The sequence below is a fragment of the Rhea pennata genome, chromosome 2 (assembly GCF_028389875.1).
Source record: "Rhea pennata isolate bPtePen1 chromosome 2, bPtePen1.pri, whole genome shotgun sequence".
NCBI lineage: Eukaryota > Metazoa > Chordata > Aves > Rheiformes > Rheidae > Rhea > Rhea pennata.
Window position 1 is genome coordinate 28,510,420 of NC_084664.1, and position 18,713 is coordinate 28,529,132.

The 18,713-nt window shown below is 43.9% G+C and overlaps 1 protein-coding gene across 2 annotated transcripts; it reads left to right on the plus strand.

Annotated features, from left to right (window-relative positions):
* The first annotated feature begins 10,364 nt into the window (after positions 1 to 10,364).
* TAC1 (tachykinin precursor 1) lies at positions 10,365 to 15,904 on the plus strand. 2 transcript variants are annotated; one of them, XM_062567764.1, is made up of 5 exons: positions 10,365 to 10,499; positions 10,596 to 10,692; positions 11,296 to 11,319; positions 12,998 to 13,051; positions 15,855 to 15,904. In XM_062567764.1, exons 1-5 carry the CDS (start codon positions 10,377 to 10,379, stop codon positions 15,902 to 15,904), a joined length of 348 nt encoding a protein of 115 aa, XP_062423748.1. In that variant the 5' UTR covers positions 10,365 to 10,376. The 2 variants fall into 2 exon arrangements, with proteins under 2 accessions (XP_062423748.1, XP_062423747.1); XM_062567763.1 differs by lacking the exon at positions 12,998 to 13,051 and having other exon boundaries at positions 10,377 to 10,499.
* The last annotated feature ends 2,809 nt before the right edge of the window (positions 15,905 to 18,713 follow it).

Consider the following 18,713-nt stretch of genomic DNA (forward strand, 5'->3'; position numbering starts at 1 on the left):
ATAGGTGTTTTTTAACACTTCTGTACCATTTACCAGCATACTCCTCCCTCCAAAAGCCAAGACAGTCCTTTTTTCCAGGCAAAATAGCTACTGCGTACATGGCTACATACAGCTACTTCATGAGGATTTTCATGCTTTAGTTCTGTTGCCACCTCCTCAGGCACAGATGTCACTTCTTTTTTTCACAGGTCTTGGAAGGATATGGGGAATATGGCAGTTGGTGAAGGTCCATTGAACACAGAAGACCCAGAAATACTCACAGCATTACAGCCTCTGTCCTCCATGTGCAGCTGTACCACAAATCACTGAGTCATCTCTGTTCAAGGGAAGGCATCAGATAATTTTCAGCATGTTTTGACATCAAGGGGACTAAAGTGGTGCTTATGCATTCTGGCCTGGGTATGCTTCCCTAATCACTTGCCTTACCTCTATTAGAAGTCACACCAAAAATCATTTTTTCTCTCAAGAAGGTGTAGAAGAGAGAAAATGCATTTAAAGTAGGAGTAATAATGATAATCATAGCAAGATTAGTCTAGCCTTGGCTAATATGTTTATTGATATTTTTAAGAAAAAAGGCTTTTACTCACTTGATGTTTATTTTTTGTATTGTGCACTTGACTACAGGGATTGTAAGCAAATCATAGTCTGTCAGAAACAAACCTTTGCTTTCAAAAATTAATATTAAAAATGCACTATACAGTTTGCTAGGTAAGTGCTGTTGTCTTCCATCTTAAGCAAAACATTGTCGTCAAAGGAAAAGTTTAAAAAGTGGAGAAAACTGGTAATGTTTAATGAAATACTTGAGAGCACAGAAAAACAGAATACATAACGTGTCTTGAGATAATAGACCTAAGATCTATGAATAATACTTTTGTCTTTGATATGTTCAAATATGTTTAACATGTTTCTCTTCATTTGCTGCAAAAAGCATGGGGTAAACTATTCAAAACTATAAAAATCATAGGCAGTATTTTTATGAATTATATATCAGCACTTTAACATGGAAAGATGTGAACATTTCATAAGCACAAATGATCTTCATTCTACGATGGGGAGGAAACTGTCTACCACTCCAGCTTTCATCTGGAGCATGTTTATTCAAGATACTTTCTTAGGGTAGCATTTTCAGAGAAAAAAAATCATAATTACCTTAATATTATTACCAAAGATTTTCTCTTAGATATGAACATATCTATTTGAATTTTCTGCTTGGTTTAGGTATTGCAAGAAACTAGAGAATACAAAAAACATGGCATGATTGTGATTACATTACAACATTTAGCTGCAGATTAAGAACTTCCCCTCTCATTTATATTAATTTAATAATTACTTACCCAGTATTTAGCACAATGCAGATCTCTACTAACTTGACTGAGGGTCTTATTCTGCCATTTATTCCTAGAAATATTTAATTTAGGTTCTTTAATAAGCACCTAAAACTTGCACATTGTGGTCCTTAGCTTTTTACATACCTAAGTCCTACACCAGATTTAGCACCAGACCTAAAAATTGTAGTAATTTGTATGAAAATATAGGAAGACTTCTGTAATATGGAATACATGTAACACACATTGTACAGTTCTGTCATTTGATGGTAAACACTACGCTACCTGAGTTATGTTTTACTAAATTCCTTGCTCTTTTCCTTGACTGCAGAGGAGCAGCATTGCTTGCAAAGTGCAAAACGTATACGCACTGCTGTGCACCCAGTTACACGTGCAGCTGTGAGTGCGGAGAGCCAGGCAGGATTTCAAGTTGGCAGGGTACATGAAAGTTAGCACAGCTGCATGCACAGCTGAAAACTTGCTCATCATTTCTGTATGAATTCATTATTCTGGATATCCTGGGAATTAGCTGTCCAGGAAACCATTTAGGGTGCTTTTTGACAATCAATACGAACTACCAAAAAAAAATCTGAACACACATACTGCACCGCGTCTTTGAGGGAATCAGCACTGAGGCACTATATGGCCCTTCATGGTCAACCCTTAATGACCATGAAATAAGTCTTCATGCATCTCTTGATTTGCTAAATTATGATTATTTTGCAAAAATTGGACAATGCTATAAAGCTAAAAGACACCCACCTCTTAATGCAGCAACCAAGAAGAGAGATGTCTGCTCACATCTGAGCCCCCTTCAGGAGCAAGTCTGAGTTGTGACCAGAAACAAATCTTGGACTTCAGAGTTACACAGGCCCTGCTATATGAAACCTTTAAGCACTGAAAACTTTAGGCTCTAATGAAATGATGATGCAGTAATGCTTTCTTTTATATATACCTAAGAGATTCCATTTTGTCATCTTATTTTCTTAGATATTCCTTATTTTTACTTCAGACTTACCAAAGAAATAATTTCCCCTTTAAGACTGGCTGAACTGTTAATCAGGTGGTAATTGGCAAGTAAAGTGATGTTATTTCAGATGAACACAAAAATGACTCTCCCAGAGACACTTCCAGGCAAATGTTGCATTCCCCAGTGAACAAGGAGGGAATCCCTGAACAAAGTCCTTATAACGGGTGTGGTGTGAATGTATGGAAAGGAAGGATAAGGCTCTTAAAGAAAAGAGCAACAGAGTTATTCCAGTTTTTGATCAGAAGGGACCATCCAGGGATTTTTTCCAACCCCCGAAAAAACACATTTCCCTTGTCATCTTATGTTTGGCTGAAGCATTCAAAATTTGGGTTGGGAGGAACTGCGTCTTGGAAAAGCTCCTCCAGCAGTGGGCCAGGGCAAGCAGAATGACTCCTGAGCATTGCATCGCACTGCAGGAGGTCGGTCTTGTGATAGCTCCTCTACAGAGCACTTGGTGCTTTCTGCCACACAGACCACATCTTACTGGTTCTTCAGCTGTTACAAAAGGTTTGTTTACTCCATAGAGAAACAGTGCAGAGTCTGAAATGATCCTCCTAGGGAGCTGGATTTAACTTTTTTCTCCCCTCTTGTCCCCCAGGATGGTCATGTGTAAGCAACTTCAATGTCAGAAAGGCTCTTGATGACGAACTCCCTGTGCTGGCAGGACCACAAGGCATGAGACACACTACCGTGTCTTGCTACCATTATATGTGAGTCCTCCTCCTTAGCCTGTCATGTTATGAGATCCTCCTGCTCCTTTTCTGCAGTCCTTCGCAAACACTGTCCAGTCTTGCATCGCATAGTTCATAAAGAATTCTAGGGGAAACGGATTCAAATAATATAAATCTCATCATACCTGGGACTTTGCATCAGACAGTGCGGGCTGCAGGTGGAGCGAAGGCATCTTTGATTTCCGTGGGCATGGAGGTGGTCCCCAAGACTTACTGTGCGGCAGCCCCTCTCCGCTTCCTGCTGCGGGTGAAGTGTGGGCTCCCGGCCCTCCAGAAGGTTTGCATCCGACGCAGCAAGGTTTTAAAATTGCTCAGAAGTCGGCACGGAGTGAGTGAGAAAGAATCACAGCAAGATAATGAAACAAAACAGACAAAATACCCTCATATGTAACCTGATGAAAAATTCGCAGGTTTCCATAGAATCCACCAGCAACTCTGTCACCTTTTTCCTCAGGACACACTTTTGAATTCCAGCACAAATAGCCCTTCTTTGTATAGGCAGTTACTTTTAAAAACTTCTGTACAATAATGGATCCCCATAAATCCATTTTACACATTTTTTTAATCTTTCCAGCTAAATGATTTGGCAAGAAGTGGCCTACTTAAAAATGAACTTGTCACTGACGTGATTTTAGAACTTGAGAGTTTTTTAAAAAATATAAATTCAAAATTGGAAGATACGACAGCAATACATGGCATAGATATTTCACATCAAGTGATTATCAAAGCAGCATGAAATACTGTCCTCACTCTTTTCTTCATTTTTCTTTCTGCTTTGTGAGAAAGAAGAGAGATGGAGTGAGAAGCAACAAATACAGAAAAGAAACAAAATAGTGTTATTATGGATTTATAAAAGCTGTTTAACATAACTAGGAAAAACTGGTAGTTGTAGTAAGATTAGAATTTAGTTAATTTTTTGCTGAAACTACCTTTTATCAGCCTTTTACCCTGCAGATTTCTGAAACTGTTTTTTAAATGTGCTGTAGTACTGTGAAAAATATTAATATTCAGTGAAGATATAGCCACAGAAGTTATCTAGTTTCTAAAACAGAGTAAAATAGAGGATAATTCCCAAGTTTTTGATCTCAAATTAAGAATCTATTTCAACAAATCATAGATCGTGTCATACATGGGAAGCATTAAGCCCTTTCTCCTGCTGCAGTGAACACCTGAAAGTTGTAAGCGATCAGCAGAAGGCCCCCATGCAAAACAACCCTTCTGCTCTCCGTCAGAGAAGGTCTGGAAGTGTGGAGGGAGGCAAGGCTACCCAGCCCTGTGCCAAGGAAACCAGCATTGCTGTGGCACACTTCAGAAGGATAAAAAAGGAGGGAAAAAAGTGAGTGAAACAGCTAGTGGTTTCCCAGATGACCAAGAACAGCTACTGTGTTTGTTGTGCGGTGAGATCAAGGCTGGCCAACTCTCCTCCCCACTGTCCTCCTCCACACCACTATCTCCATGACCTGAGCCAGCCGGCAGCAGTCCTGAGCACGGCAGATGCTGGTAGCAGGATACGGTGGATAATCTCTCAGGTATTGAGAGCAGGCTAAGCGACTGGCTTTGATGACCCATCCACAAAATTCAGTAAGCCTAATCTTTGAGGGCTTTCTAAGAAAAGATTGTCCTTCCTACAGAAAAGTTTTACTGAAGATATGGCAGGACTAGATAAAAAATCAGCTTTTTGCCTTCAGCTGTCGATAAAGTAAGTTTCAGCCTTCCCGTTATCCTTCCACATCACTGTAGTTTTCAAACAAGCTTAGACAACTGAAGCATAAAAATGAAGAGTGAGAGTTCCAGACTCAGAAAGTTCAGTCTGAATCAAATCAACTGATTTATAAATATATTTGTAATCTAATAAGTATTCAAGAGACAAACAGGGTCTCTGCTTCATCAGAACAAAGCGATGTCAGCAGTTCTCTTCCAAGAGTGATGAACTTAGTTAATCTGAAGTGTCTGCTCGTTGGCTGCTCTGAGCCCTTTGCATTGCGAGTAGACTTCACGTTTTAGTTTTTCTGGTTGAGCTCAGACCAGTGATGCTCACAGCCTGTTTGAGCTTCTGAGAATATTCTGTGCCACACTTGGTGGCTGCCCCTGGCCTTTCGGTCTGTGGGTAACAAATGTGGGAAAACTAGATTGATGGTTTAAAGAGATAGACACCATCTCCATGATGAGACTACCCTGCAGAATTTGATATCAAAATGTGTTGTAAGAATGTCATTCACTGTTGGCTTTGTGACTAAAAATCAGCAAGTACTGTATCTTCCGTGTTTCTTATCAAAACTGTTTGGTGAGTTATGACAAGGCATCTCCAAGTGGCTGCATGTCCAGATCTTCTTGATTTTCTTCTGGCTGAATAAATATCAACCTACAAATGCCTATGGCAGATCCTCAGCCCCTGAGAAGAGGACAGGCACCCCTGGCCAGCCAGAGCCACCTTCCCTGCTTCTCCTCATCCGCTCCCCTTGCCTCTGGCATGCATAAAAGTGCTTTGGGATGGCTTTGCTCTCTCTCTGAGATAGCCAAATAGTTTAGGGTAAATGTTTTTCTCCTCAAAGACATGCATTCTCTCTCCCCTAAGGAGCTCTGCAGGGCTGCATTTACTCCTCTCTCGGCTGGTTGCCTCTAGAGCTGCTAGTCTAGGAAGAGAGCTTTAACTTCAATGTTTACATTCAGTATCTTAACACCCTGCAAATTATTTTCATTTCAGCTTGACCCACCAACAAACTGAATGCCTAACCTCGTTGGATAAAAATGGGCCTTGCATCAGGGTTAACGATACTTCGTCCAGGTCAGGTGCAAGTGATATGAGCAGCATGGCAGGATGGAGAACAGCGATGGGAGCATAAAAGATGCCAGGGAACAGGAGTGGGGAAGAGCATTGCCCTTTCTTTTCAAAATTAGAATCAATGACCAATAAGCACAAGATCAGCTTTCTTCCAACTGTACCTGCCCTGAAAAGGGCATTCCTGTGGCAAGCAGATCTCATCACTGAGGTTGTTGCCTCTCTGTGACTGCAAGCAATATAATTGACCCTGTAAAGTCTGATTTCACAAGTATAAAGGTAATCTCTCACTTCTGTTGATAGATAAATAGATACACAGGCAGAGCCATAGTTACCACATATGCTTTACACAATTTAATATGTACAGGCATGTGCTCTGGAAATGTTAAAGGAAGAAATTAAAGCTGACAAATCTGGTAATATAAAATGTGAAATACAGGCGAAAGAGTAATTCAGTAACCTGGCCACCCTTACTTAGAAAATCAAACTGCTGTTGTGAGTTCTGTTAATTTTCCTAATGCCACTTGGATGCTTTGCCAATAAATAATCTTACAATGTCAACATCAATCACCATGGTACAAAGACTCCTCATCTGTGATCAAAATCATTCTGTTTACCCTGGAGACACACATCTATATGAAAGTTAAGAGGTCATCAATCATGGTCTCTCCTTCCAATGATTACAAAGTTGCATCTTCTGATAAGAAGACTCCCAGTGTTCTTGTCAGGGTAGAAATCAGAGTTGAATTGTGGTCTTTTCACAGATGTCCTTACTTGGACTGCATCTCGTCTCTAATTTTGGAAGCTATATAAAATAATTATTCTGGGATACCATTACCCAGGTGAAGGGATAAAAAGACATCTCAATATATATGGCAATTAGGTTTTAGATTTAATTATCCAGCATAGAGCTATTGAAGAATAATGCTAGATGCATTCATTTTATCCGCAGTGCTTTGAAATTTTATATACTTGAATAATTTAGATTTGCATCCTTCTCAAAATCTTACATGGTCATATTTTAATTTGCTATTTTCCCATGGTATATTAGCTGTTTGTTGATGATATAAGAATCACTTGATAATTGTGTAGCTGCCTCTGTGTCTTATCATTAAACTATTAGACTTTCTACTGGAAACCAAAACATCATCATAAAATTCAAATAAACTTTTCACAAGGACCATCACACAGGATGTATCATCTTAAATGCATCTGAAAAGCAATTCTCTGAGGCATGTTTCATAGGCAATTGCTTCCCAGACAGTTTTCCATTAGAGCTGGGATTCAAGCAAGTGCCTTTAATCCTGTTCTTAACTTGATTAGGGAAATGCCTGGGTAGTAACTCCAAAACTTTCTTTCTCTGTCACTCCCACAGGAAATATTTAATCGCACTGTAGCTCACCTTGGATCTAATGAACTCCTGGTTCTTGAACTGGGAATCTTCACTGTTGCCCACACACTCTCTCATATACCTATTCGCAAAGTAACTCCCAGACACAAAACCACTAATGTCTTGAAAAGTCATTTACTTATCTATGTGAGGCAGAGACAGTTTTCGGCAAAAGCGAGGGCTTTTTGCAGATATAGATAGCATTTTACCATACTCCGAAGCCTCCGTGGGACAGGAATCAGGCAGCACAAAGGAAGAAGATTCGCCTGCTTCCAGGTCAAGGCACAGTGCCCTTGCCCAAGCCTGCTACCTCCTCTCCATGTGAAAGATGGACTCAAAGTCTTCCTAGGAACCAGTGTTGTACTTAGCTATGAAAGCTGCTCAATTCCTGAAAAGTCCACAGCATAATGTCCTGGTACTGCAGGTGAAAGAAAGATTAAGCAGTCAATTTATTTTAGAAACTGAGAAAGAAAAATGAGCTTGCCCTATTAGTCACTTTTTCACTCCCACCCAAACTATTAGATAAGTCTGAGATAAAGTGCTTGAATTCATTAAAGTCCTTTCAGTCTTGTTAAAGATAAAAAAGGACTGGAACACATGCCTTTTAATTTTCCATCTCTTGCTCTCTCTTAAAAAAGAAAACCTCTGTAATTTCATAGGTCAAGCTCTGATTACAGCCATTTTGATAAAATGCTGAATTACTGACCAGACAGGACTTTTCAGTGCAAATTTACCATACTTGTCATAGCCTAGACTCCTGGATGATAGAATTGACTTCAGAGGAAGCTGGGTGTTCTCAGTATTTCTGTAAATCATGAGTTTCATTGACACGCCTACAACTGACATGGCCAGTTTGATATATCTGACCTTTTGATCTGTTGTCATTACAGTAAATAGAAATGGCGTAATAAAAGAACACAAGAAAACAAATTTTCCTTCAAGAGTCTCCAAAGTTCACACATCACAGGGAATGCTGCAAAGCTACAGCATGAAAAGGCGATGGTTTGGGTGCCCCAGCATCATCACTTCCGCCAGCTTGTTGACCGGCGCAATGAGGAGGTCAAACCGCCCACCCTGGGAATGCAAGCAGAGGTGCCTAAGCGAGGTGTTCAGGCTGCGTGGAATCCCTCGGCAGCCTCCTCCAAATTAATTATTTTTTTTCCAACAACCCTCTCAGGGAGCTTCTGTTGACTTCAGAGGGATCCGCAAAGGATTGGGCCACAACCTTTCTCACTTACGTTTAGTCCTGAAGCAGAAAGTGTGAACCGTTCCCAAGTGCCTGGAAGAGTTTCATGTCTGGCTGGTCTTTGGGGAATACACTGATACGCTTTGGGGGCTGAGATGCATTTGCGCTTAATTCCAGGAGGCCTGGAATTAACAGCGCCTTTAGCTGGCAAAGAAGCGCTCGGTCCTATAGGATCAGCAGGCACATGCCAATGTAGAGCCTTGTAGTGGAGGGATACCATTGCCAGCAAGGCCACCTTAATGGTTGCATCCTGGAGCAAGCAGAGTGATAGAGCCAGGGAGCTGATTCCAGCTCCTGAGGAATCTCTTCCTTCTCAGAAGAAATCTAGTATCTCCCGCCAAACTCTGCACCAAGTGCCTTACCTGGGCAGTAGGACTGCGCACTCTGGCAGCACCGGTGCTGCAGGACCACCAAGGTTAACTGTGAAGCCACAAGTAACCTCAGACAAGTAAGATGGACCGACTGTGAAACGAAAATGAGCCGAGGCAGTTATCTGAGCTGCCAGCAGTAACGCAAAGCTGTCGCAGGGAAAGGAGAACGGTAGGGAAGCACTGCTGGAGAGACTGGCTCATTTCCAACATAGGCACTTGCCCCATCACAGCGCCTGGCGCCATGCTCGCCGCCGCGCTGCGTGTCGCGGGGACGCACGCCGGGCCCGAAGCGTTCGGCCTCCCGCCCTCGCACGCTCGCAGGCGCCGCTCCGGCCGGGCCAGGTTCCCCTCGGCGTAGCGCCCCGGCCCGCAGCGCTCACCGCTGGTGCCACGCTGCGCTCCCCCCGCGAGCGGGGGCCAGCGCCGGCTCCAGGGGCGAACAGCGCGGGGAGCAGGCTTGCTTAAGCGCAAACCGGCCGGCGCGGAGGCAGGGGCGGCGCGCACCGCCTGCGCGCACCGCGCTGCCCGGGCGGCTCTCCGCGCGCGGGCAGCGCCTCCCCCCGCGGCCGCGGCGGCGGCGGCGGCGGCGGCGGCGGCGGGGCGGGGGCGAGCCGGGGGCTGGCGGGCGGGGGCTGCCCGCCGGGGCGGGCGCCGTCACGTGGCCGCCACCATAAAACCGGGGGTAATTGCGTTTAGGCAAATGAGGCTGCCTCGGCCCTCCCCGTCCCGCGGTGTATAAAGCGGGGCGCTCGCCCGCCGACGGCCAATGCGCACGGAGAGCAGCGCCCGCGCCGCCCGCCGCAGCAGGTGCGTGTGCCCGCGCCGCGGCGCGCGTGTCTCCGTGGGGAGCTCTGCGGGTGCGTGTCGGGGGTGCCGCGGGGGGTCTGGGTCTCCGGACGTGCGCCTGTCTCTGTGCGAGGGTGCTTTTGTGCGTGTCTCTGTGTGCGCCTGTCTAGATGCGCGTGTGTGTCTGGCTGCGTGAGGGTGTGCGAATATCTAGACACGTGTGTAGCTGTACGTATGTGGAGAGAGGTACCCACATGTAGGTGCGTGCACACTCCATACGTGTCCAGCTGTACGTGCAGTGTGTGTAACTAGATGAGTACGTGTGGGGAGGGGGGCAACCTGCATGTGTGCGCACAGCTGGATGGGCAGGGAGCAGTATGTGTGAAGGTGTGCATATCGAGGTGCGTATGGATCCATAGGGGTGAAGGGGGCTGCATGCATCTATATGTGTCTGTATGCATATGGGGGCTGTGCATATGGCTAGACGTCTATGTATACAGGTATGTGCGCGGGTGTGTATATCTGTGTCTGTCGGTGCGGAGGGGGTGTGTGTGTGACTAGACGCGTGTGCATACCTGTACGTGCGAGGGTGCGTACATCCAGGTGCGCACGTACCGGCGGGTGGGTGCACGGGGCCTGTCCCCCGACGGCGGTGTCCCCCCACGCCCCGCTCCCACCGCAGGTGGCCGCAGCCCGCCCGCAGGACGTCGAGGCGGCGATGAGACTCCCGCTGGCTTTCGCCGTGCTCCTCCTCGCCTCGGCGCAGGGGCTGGCCGAGGAGATCGGCGCCACCGATGACCTCAGCTACTGGTCCGACTGGTCCGAGGGCGAGCAGGGCAAGGTGAGCGCGGGGGCGGCGGCGCGGCGCGGCGCGGGGCCGGCGGGCGCCCCGTCGGCGCGGGGCCGCGCTGAGCGCCGCGCCGCTGCTCGCCCGCAGGAGGAGCTGCCGCTGCCCTTCGAGCACTTGCTGCAGAGGATCGCCCGGAGACCGCGGCCCCAGCAGTTCTTCGGCCTCATGGGCAAGCGGGATGCCGGTGAGCGGGCCGGGGGCGGCGGGCGCTTCCCACCAGCGACCCCAGCGCTGGAGCCGGTCGCTCGCCGCTCCGGGGGAATCTTCCTCGGAAGTCGCGGGTTTTTTCACCCTCCTCCCCTCCCGCCGCTTTCGTACAAGACAAACCCATCGGCTGGAAAATAACCAATAGTAAAATTGCACAGCGAAGTTAAAAGTGCACACTAATTATAGCATGTAAATACATACCCGCAAAAAATATCCACGGGCCAGCAAACACGCCGCTAAATGACCGGGTGTGGAAACAGTATGATTACTGCCATGTAATACCGTGTACAATTATTGCCATCTCTTCTAATTTTAAGTGTGTCCTGAACTGAAAATCGGTCAGAGTAACCTGGATCTAAACAGATCTAAACTGTGTGTTTTTAACTGAAATGACACTTTCTAGTCTGTTCAAGGAGAAATGCAGTTCTAAATGATCAGCTTAATTTTCTCTACATTGAATACTCATAGCGTAGTGTCTGTATTTGATTCTTCAAAGGATCACACAAATAGCATATGTATATGACAATCCTTTTTCAACAACTCTTTCCTTTCTTTTTCTCTCCTTCCCTCTTCCACGCAGGATATGGCCAGATCTCTCACAAAAGTAAGTTTAAAAAATCCCCAGCATGTTAAGTAACAATTAAAAGATATTCAAATGGAGAACAGTATATTTTAGTGGATTCTTTAGCATAAGAATGAATTCAGCTGCGGACTGGCAGCACAGGTGGTAGAGAAATATTCTGTCAAGGAATAGAGTAGCCAGCAGTAAAGACTTAAGCTTGTAACTAATCTGAACCTTGGTAAGCTTTGAGATTTCAACCCCCATTAATGTGCGAATGTTGCAGCTCTTATTTCTCTAGGGGTGCATTCTGCAAACCTTTCTGCTAGTCAAGACAGGCTTACTGCCAGACTCAGAGTGAAAGAATTAAGACAGCAAGAGCTGGAAAATTAGAATAGTGAATTCCCAAATCTCTGAGAAGTGTTGACATGGATAGACACGTGAGATACTGTATCTGTGATCTTAGCAATGTCTGACTGTGAATCAGACCCCCGTCGCAGCAGGGACTGATCGATGATGTGCTGTCACATAAACAAGCGTATCCCACACCATTAATAAGCATGTCTTGCTTTGTTTCTGTAAAACACCACGTGGGAGATGCCATCAGCAGTGTGGTATTAGCTTGTTGTGTACAGTGACAAACAGTCTTATTCTCTGAAATTATCTGAAGATGCTTAGACAGGACCTAGAAGACTTTTTAATAAGTAAAAATTGATCTTCTTGTATTTTGTCGGCTATCCCCAGTGATCAATACGTATCCCAATGTTTTCTGTTGGTCACTAGATTTTATCACTAGGATTATTTATCTGAAGAACAGTTAAAGAGAGTCCCATCTAAACCTCATGACAAATAACTGCTGACTAAAGTAAGAAAAATTGTAGCCTTCTTAAACTGCTTCAGCTGTAAAGCTAATACCTTTGGGGTCTGAAAATCATTCGTCTTGCTTTGTAGATGAATTAGCCAGGCAAAATTCCTTCCAAAGAGAAATTTCTAAATTTGCCTCAAGCCAGCCTGAAAAAAGAAGAGTGGCTCCTTTTTGGTCTGTATCTGAAACTATAGCTATCACTACATCTGATACGTGCTATAGGCCAAACCTTGGAGTAATTTATCCTCTACACAACCAGCGCCTCGAGGAGTAATAACGGGACAGGATGGTAGTGTTTGAACTCATACATATCCCAGAAAAAAAGCCAGACTGTCTAGCTCAGTCATGTCCAGACATAGAGTCCCATTGGCTTCCTCTCAAATAAGGGCTCTGTTGCCTGGCCTGTGATGAGGATTTTCTTCCATATAACAAAAAAAAAAAAACAAAAAACAAAAAACAAAAAAAAAACCACTGATAGGTGGAATAGGTCTATCATGCAGATGCGAGCTATGCCAACATATGTCTTATGCATGTGCTGAAGTAAATAGGAATTGCGCTGTCAATCTGCTGCACTGGGAGAGGAATAAGAATCAGTTACTGGCTTTTGTTTTTCTGTTAGGGCTAAGCAACAACCTGTCTTTTTAAGCCAGTGGGGAGATTTTCACTAACTGGCCTGTGCCTTGATCTAATCTAGGCCCAGTGATTACCCTCTCCCCTGTCTGAGAGTGGTGTGAAAAATTAGTGTGTGAGATGAACAGTTTCCGAATCTGTGTCTTCCTTACTCATGAGAACAAATTATCTTAAAAGGCTGCGTATTGAAAATGTATTAAAACACCTCCAAATATATATTTTTTCCAGGGCATAAAACAGACTCCTTTGTTGGACTTATGGGCAAAAGATCTTTAAATTCTGGTAGGTATATTACTAAGTCTGGTATGCGGTAATATAGAGCTGCTTAATTCTGTTGCCTCCTTGTTCTCTCTCACTGGATGGATGAAGCAGTCTTTATATGGTGTAGACCCAGCGTTCTCTGAAAAGGGACCAGGATATTCTTTCTTAATCAGAATATTTCAGGATTCACTTCACTCTAATGCTTGTGATGGTCAGGCATGGTTTGAGCTGCCAAAGTGCAGGCGAAATCAGGCAAGATTCCCCAGGGCACTCTCCCTGCTCTCCCTGTCCTCACTAGTATTTATGTTCTTCCAGTCTGCAAAATGCTATTAAAGAAAAAACAGAAATGTTACTGGCATGTCAGGACAAAGTTGGCAGCTTAAAACATCGTGCTCATTTAAACTTGTGATTTATCCAGATCTCCTCAGCTGAAGGTGCACTCTCACCTTTTCAGCAGATCATCATGTTCAATAAACTTGAAGCAGAAAGAGCAGAGATCTGCCATTAACATCACCTCATTCCTCAGCTCAAACAGTTAAACATTCCCAGTCCCTTACAGCTCTTAATTTTACTTACAAATAATAAACAGTGTTTTAAGCTTCAAATGGATACTGTGAGCTCATGTTATTTTCCCAAATGCTCTGTCTAGGACAGAATCCCGCTTCTTCCTGTGAGCAGCCCCTGAGGGTAATTCCAGACTGCTGGCTGCGCTAGCTTTCCTGTGCCATAGGATAGTAATGAGGGAGATCGCTCACAGTGAACCATAAAGTGTCAGTTAATTCCCTAGAAAAGGAATTAAAAAAATAAAAAACCTAATGCCTGTTTCATGTCTCTGAAATAATTCTCACTATTTTGTTAAATGAATGATAAAAGTTAAATTACTAGCTGACACCTTCATATTATGTAGATACATGCTGTGATCTATATTCTGCAATTATGGTTGTCACTAACTTTTATTTTCAATTAAACCCCGCTCAGACTAGTAATATTGCTCTCTGCATCATTTTGCAAATTACTATGTATCATGAATAATTTCGTACAATTTTATCTGTGGTGGCAATAGCTATTAAATGCATAATACCTGTAAATTTATCTGCTATCATAAAAGTAAATAGCCTGGAAGTGATGAATTTGGTTGGTTTCTGTTGGGATTACATTTATATTCACATGAGAATGTAAGATATAGCAAAATGTTTAAAAAAAGGCGAGGATTTGATTGCCCTAATTTCAAAAACACGGGTATAGTTAGAATACTGTTATCTAATGTTTAAGTATTTATCTCTAACAGAGGGGAATAATGAAGTTTTACCCTGTCAGGCTCTGTAATACCTGCCTGATAGGTAAAACTAGGATTCACTGCTTTTCTGCCTGATTCCCTGAGAAGAAAATGGTAAGAAGTTGCTTCTGCTCCTGTGGAGGAGAAGATAGCCCCAAGGACTGTGCAACCAAGCAAGATCAGGAATTTGTCCCAGGATTACTGTCCCTCCTAGCTACTACTGCCCCCCCAAAAGATATTTAACTGGAGAGGAATTAGTCACACCTTTTCTTGATGCTATTATGTGCTAGGTTTTTTTCTTCAAGAGTTTTGTGTTATTCAGAAAACCTCCGAGTCTCCTGGCATTAGGGGAGACACTGTGTTAAAGTTTATGCTGTTGGGTGTAAGTGCTGTGCTGATTTTGTGTTTCATGTGAACAAACCAAGGTGTCGTAGTGCTGGGATCTTAATTCCTTACTTGGTGAAAGGGGATCTGACACTGACCATCTCTCAAGCTTGGATTAATGCTCCAGGTAGAATTTAGAAAAATCAGACACACAGTAAGGCTACTAAAATCAGTCCATATTGAGAAGAAGCACTTTATTGTCAAGTTAGCCTGGTGCAATTTGAAAGCTACTTAATTTAAAACCTCCCCTGATCCAAAATTCAAGCTCTCTACAACATGCAGTGCCGAGTCCCACAAAATTAGCTGAAAACAACGCTCCCTTTGGGGTCCAAATGACGATGACAGCAGTGATGAGCTGCAGGTGACCCTATGGTCAGGCTCTACAGGCTTCTCGTTTTAAAAGAGCAAGAAGGAAAAAACTCCTGCAGCCGCTAAATGCTAAACATGTTACTGGTGACTATTTTAGGCTGCAGTTCCTCCGGAGAGCAGTCTGAGTTTCATGTAGAACTTGCTGCAGATTTTAATAAAAGGCATCATTGTGTGCATAGGTTGGGTATAGGGAAAGCTTAAAACCAGCAAAGAGCTGGTCATGCAGGGCAGAAGGTGGAAATACCGATGCAGGAAGCCTCGACCCACAGATCGATCTTTGGGCCGGGCTCCGATCTGTTAAATGAATTACTGGAGGTGAAGAAGCTCGGCGCGAGCGGCTGCTGCAAGGAGCTGCACAGGCTGGAGGCAGAAAGCACCGCTCAGACCTTCAGCCACCGAGAAGATACCGTGGTCTTAGGGACAAACCTCCACTTCCTGCACAATCCCCATAGCTGCAGAGATCACCCATCGCCCCCCCCCCCGTGTTTGGTCACGACTCAGACTATTAGAAAACAGAAAACAACATCCCTTAATTTCCAGGGATGAGGCAGCATGCTTCACGATGAGGGGGCAAATAGTCTAGACCTCGTCTAGAAAGCCCTACATTCGCCCGTGCAAGCAGAGGGATTCGGGTGCTGCATGTGTCGGGATAACCCGTTGCTGTTCCTGGCTGAATGAGCTGATGTTGTCAGGTGGGGAACCAGCAGGCTGGGTATCTCTGACATTTGCTTATGCTTATGACAGTTTACACAAGGCTTCACAATGATGTGCCTCATTCTGTTATGTGTTTTGCAGGATCCTCTGAAAGGAGCATAGCACAGATTTACGAGCGAAGGCGTAAATGAGACGTTCCTGTGCATTATTTATTAAACTTCATTTGTTCTAATGGCCAATGCAGTGTAATGTAAACTAACCACTGTATGGAATGATTATTTATTTAATAATAATTGATGAGGGGTTTTATTTGAGTTGTACATTCAATAAAATAATTATTTTTCATATTGTGGCAGCGATACACATTGTGTAAGTGTGTTGCGGTTCTGAATGGAAGGCTTCCCCTGGAACAGCAACCCTGGTGACGTCTCCCAACAAAGCACATTGTTTGATATGACCTGCAAAGTTATGTTCATTAAACAAGAAAGATTCTTTTGTTCGTAGAAAGCGATTCTATCAGCTTCACAGCAAGCGCAGAACAGAACTGATGTACAGTCTAGTGCCTCAATCTGTTTTCATGGTTTATAATGTACTGTAAGTTCCCTATCAAAAAATATATTTGTATCATTGCAGCATGTTTTATGTTTTGTGATTACGTATCTATATATTTTAAGGGGGAATACGGAAGGGTTGAATGTGAATCCAACATCTTCATTTCACAGTCTGGAATTTTATGATAGTAACCTTTTAAATAAAAGCTATTCTGGGGATTTTGCAACATACTTTCATTGGTGATAATGGTGGCATTATTTCCCAAATTGGTCTGGAGTGGGACATGGATCAATGAAATAATGTATAGTTTTGAGAATAGGAAGAAATGTCTGTTTATTGCCTTCCTTCTGCTGAGGGCACATAAGCTTTCTGCTGTGGGTCTGGTGAATTCTTTGGGGTTCTGTTACAGGAGATGCGTGTTCCCAGGAGTTGCTGCTGGATCACACAAGGTCCTGTGCATCATAACCCCTATAGAAACCCCTTGAGAAGTAAAGTGTTTTCTATAAAAAGAAATCAATGTATCCTACAGCTCCAAAGTGGAATAATTTGCTGTGGAATTCCTCCACTATTCCAGGAGTAGAAACAAGCTGAATTTCTAAGTATTACAGAGTTATTTCCCTGTGGTTGTTCTCTATTTCTGAAGAGGACTCAGAAAACTCCATTTTCAAGTTCACCCGAGGCATCCTCACAACTGCACCCACTGAGAGTGCTGATGCACGTAGGACCTTCTGCTTGCTAGTTACCTGCAGCACCTGCACCACCTCATGCTTAAACTAGATCCCACTTCCACATCACTAGGAACAGGCTCTAAAGACCAGAGAGTGATTAGGCAGTAGGACTGGTTGTATTTTTGGGAGGTTTTCAACCTTCCTTCTGGTGCTGCTTGAGTTGGGAGGAAATGTGCACACTCCGGGGATGCGTCATTACAGACGCCTTCACTCTTCATGTGTCATGCGTGTTCGCGCTTTATGTGAAAGGCTGTAAATTCTGCCCCCCGTGGCTGCAACGAGGCCGAATCAGCGTAGTTTCAGTCTGAGAATGATATGTACAAGAGCTGTACATTTAAACTAGACTTTGGCTCATCAAGAAAAATGCAGGGCAAACCCTGACTTTCACCACCTGAGCTTCCTGGTGAGAGACTTCTAGCCCCACGCCTCAGTGTGGGACCTAACGGTCCACAAGATGCACCTGAAACTTTTAAAAATAGATGGGCCACATCTTCTCTTTTCAATAGAGCTTTCGACTTGCACTGGCAGAAATCAGAGCTGTAGGCTCACATTTGGTGAGAGGGTTCAGACCCATGGGTCTGGCTGGCACAAACAAGCAATGATCAGCTCGGACGTGAGGTGCAACCCTGTGACGTGAAACATCTTCAGTCTTGACTCTGAATCCTTACACCGTTTTGCCACCTGCGTGAAGGTGAGGGCTATGTAGTGGGAAAACTGAGCTAGATTAGTGACAGCTATCACACTCATGTGACAGACACTGGTTTCATTATATTAGCACTCTGTCAGCTCTTCATCTTTCCAGGACTAATTTTCAGACTAATAAACTTCTATACCAACTCCCACTGAGCTCAATGAGGAGAGAAAGCCAATTGCCGGGATATAGGCATGACAAAATGAGTGCAGAAACATGAGTTGAATAATGCTCTGTGAAGGGTAAAACAAATGAAAATAATAATAATTAGGAAAAAAAAGCTCTCTCTTGAACTTTTAAAGGCCCTCAGTGCACAGAGTTTACAGCATGTATTATGTGGTGAATTGTGAAACAATTAGAGAAAAGAAAAAAGCCCTGTTGCTCCTTCTAGCTTGCATAGCACATAAACCTCCCCAGAGTTGCAAAAACTGCAAACATATTTGCATACAGAGGAAAACACACACAACATTTACATTTTTAAGTGTTTGGAGCACAGTACAGACATTAGTTAACAGCATCCAGCATAGGGCTCGGCCTGAATTTTCTGGTAAAACCATTTTCCCTAAGAGAAAAGGCTGACCCATCAGTGTCAAAATATTCTCCTGTTATGTGGCTGTCTCAAAAACGACAACTCATTCTAATTTTTAGTGGTAAAATCATGTCAGATTTACGTTAATTTATGTTTTGAATGATAAGATTACAACTGACTGATATATGAATTTGTAAAGGCATATGTTAAAATACAAATAAAACAAAGATACACTAAAAGATAAAGATTAAAATGTACCATTTGGTTCTATCAATACCACCAGAAAAATAAGCTCTGTAGTCTCTGATCTCCCTTTAGAGGCAGCCTTCTGTGTTAGCTTTTAAACGCACTTGGGTGCTTTTGGACACAGCTTTCCGCTTTGGGTCACTTGCACCTTGGATGACGTGGGTAATGTCCACCCACAAGTACCCCAGCTCCGCCTGTGCTGCATGCAGGTTTCCTGTCTCCAGTAGGTTCCCAATCCGTCACCTCCAGGTCTC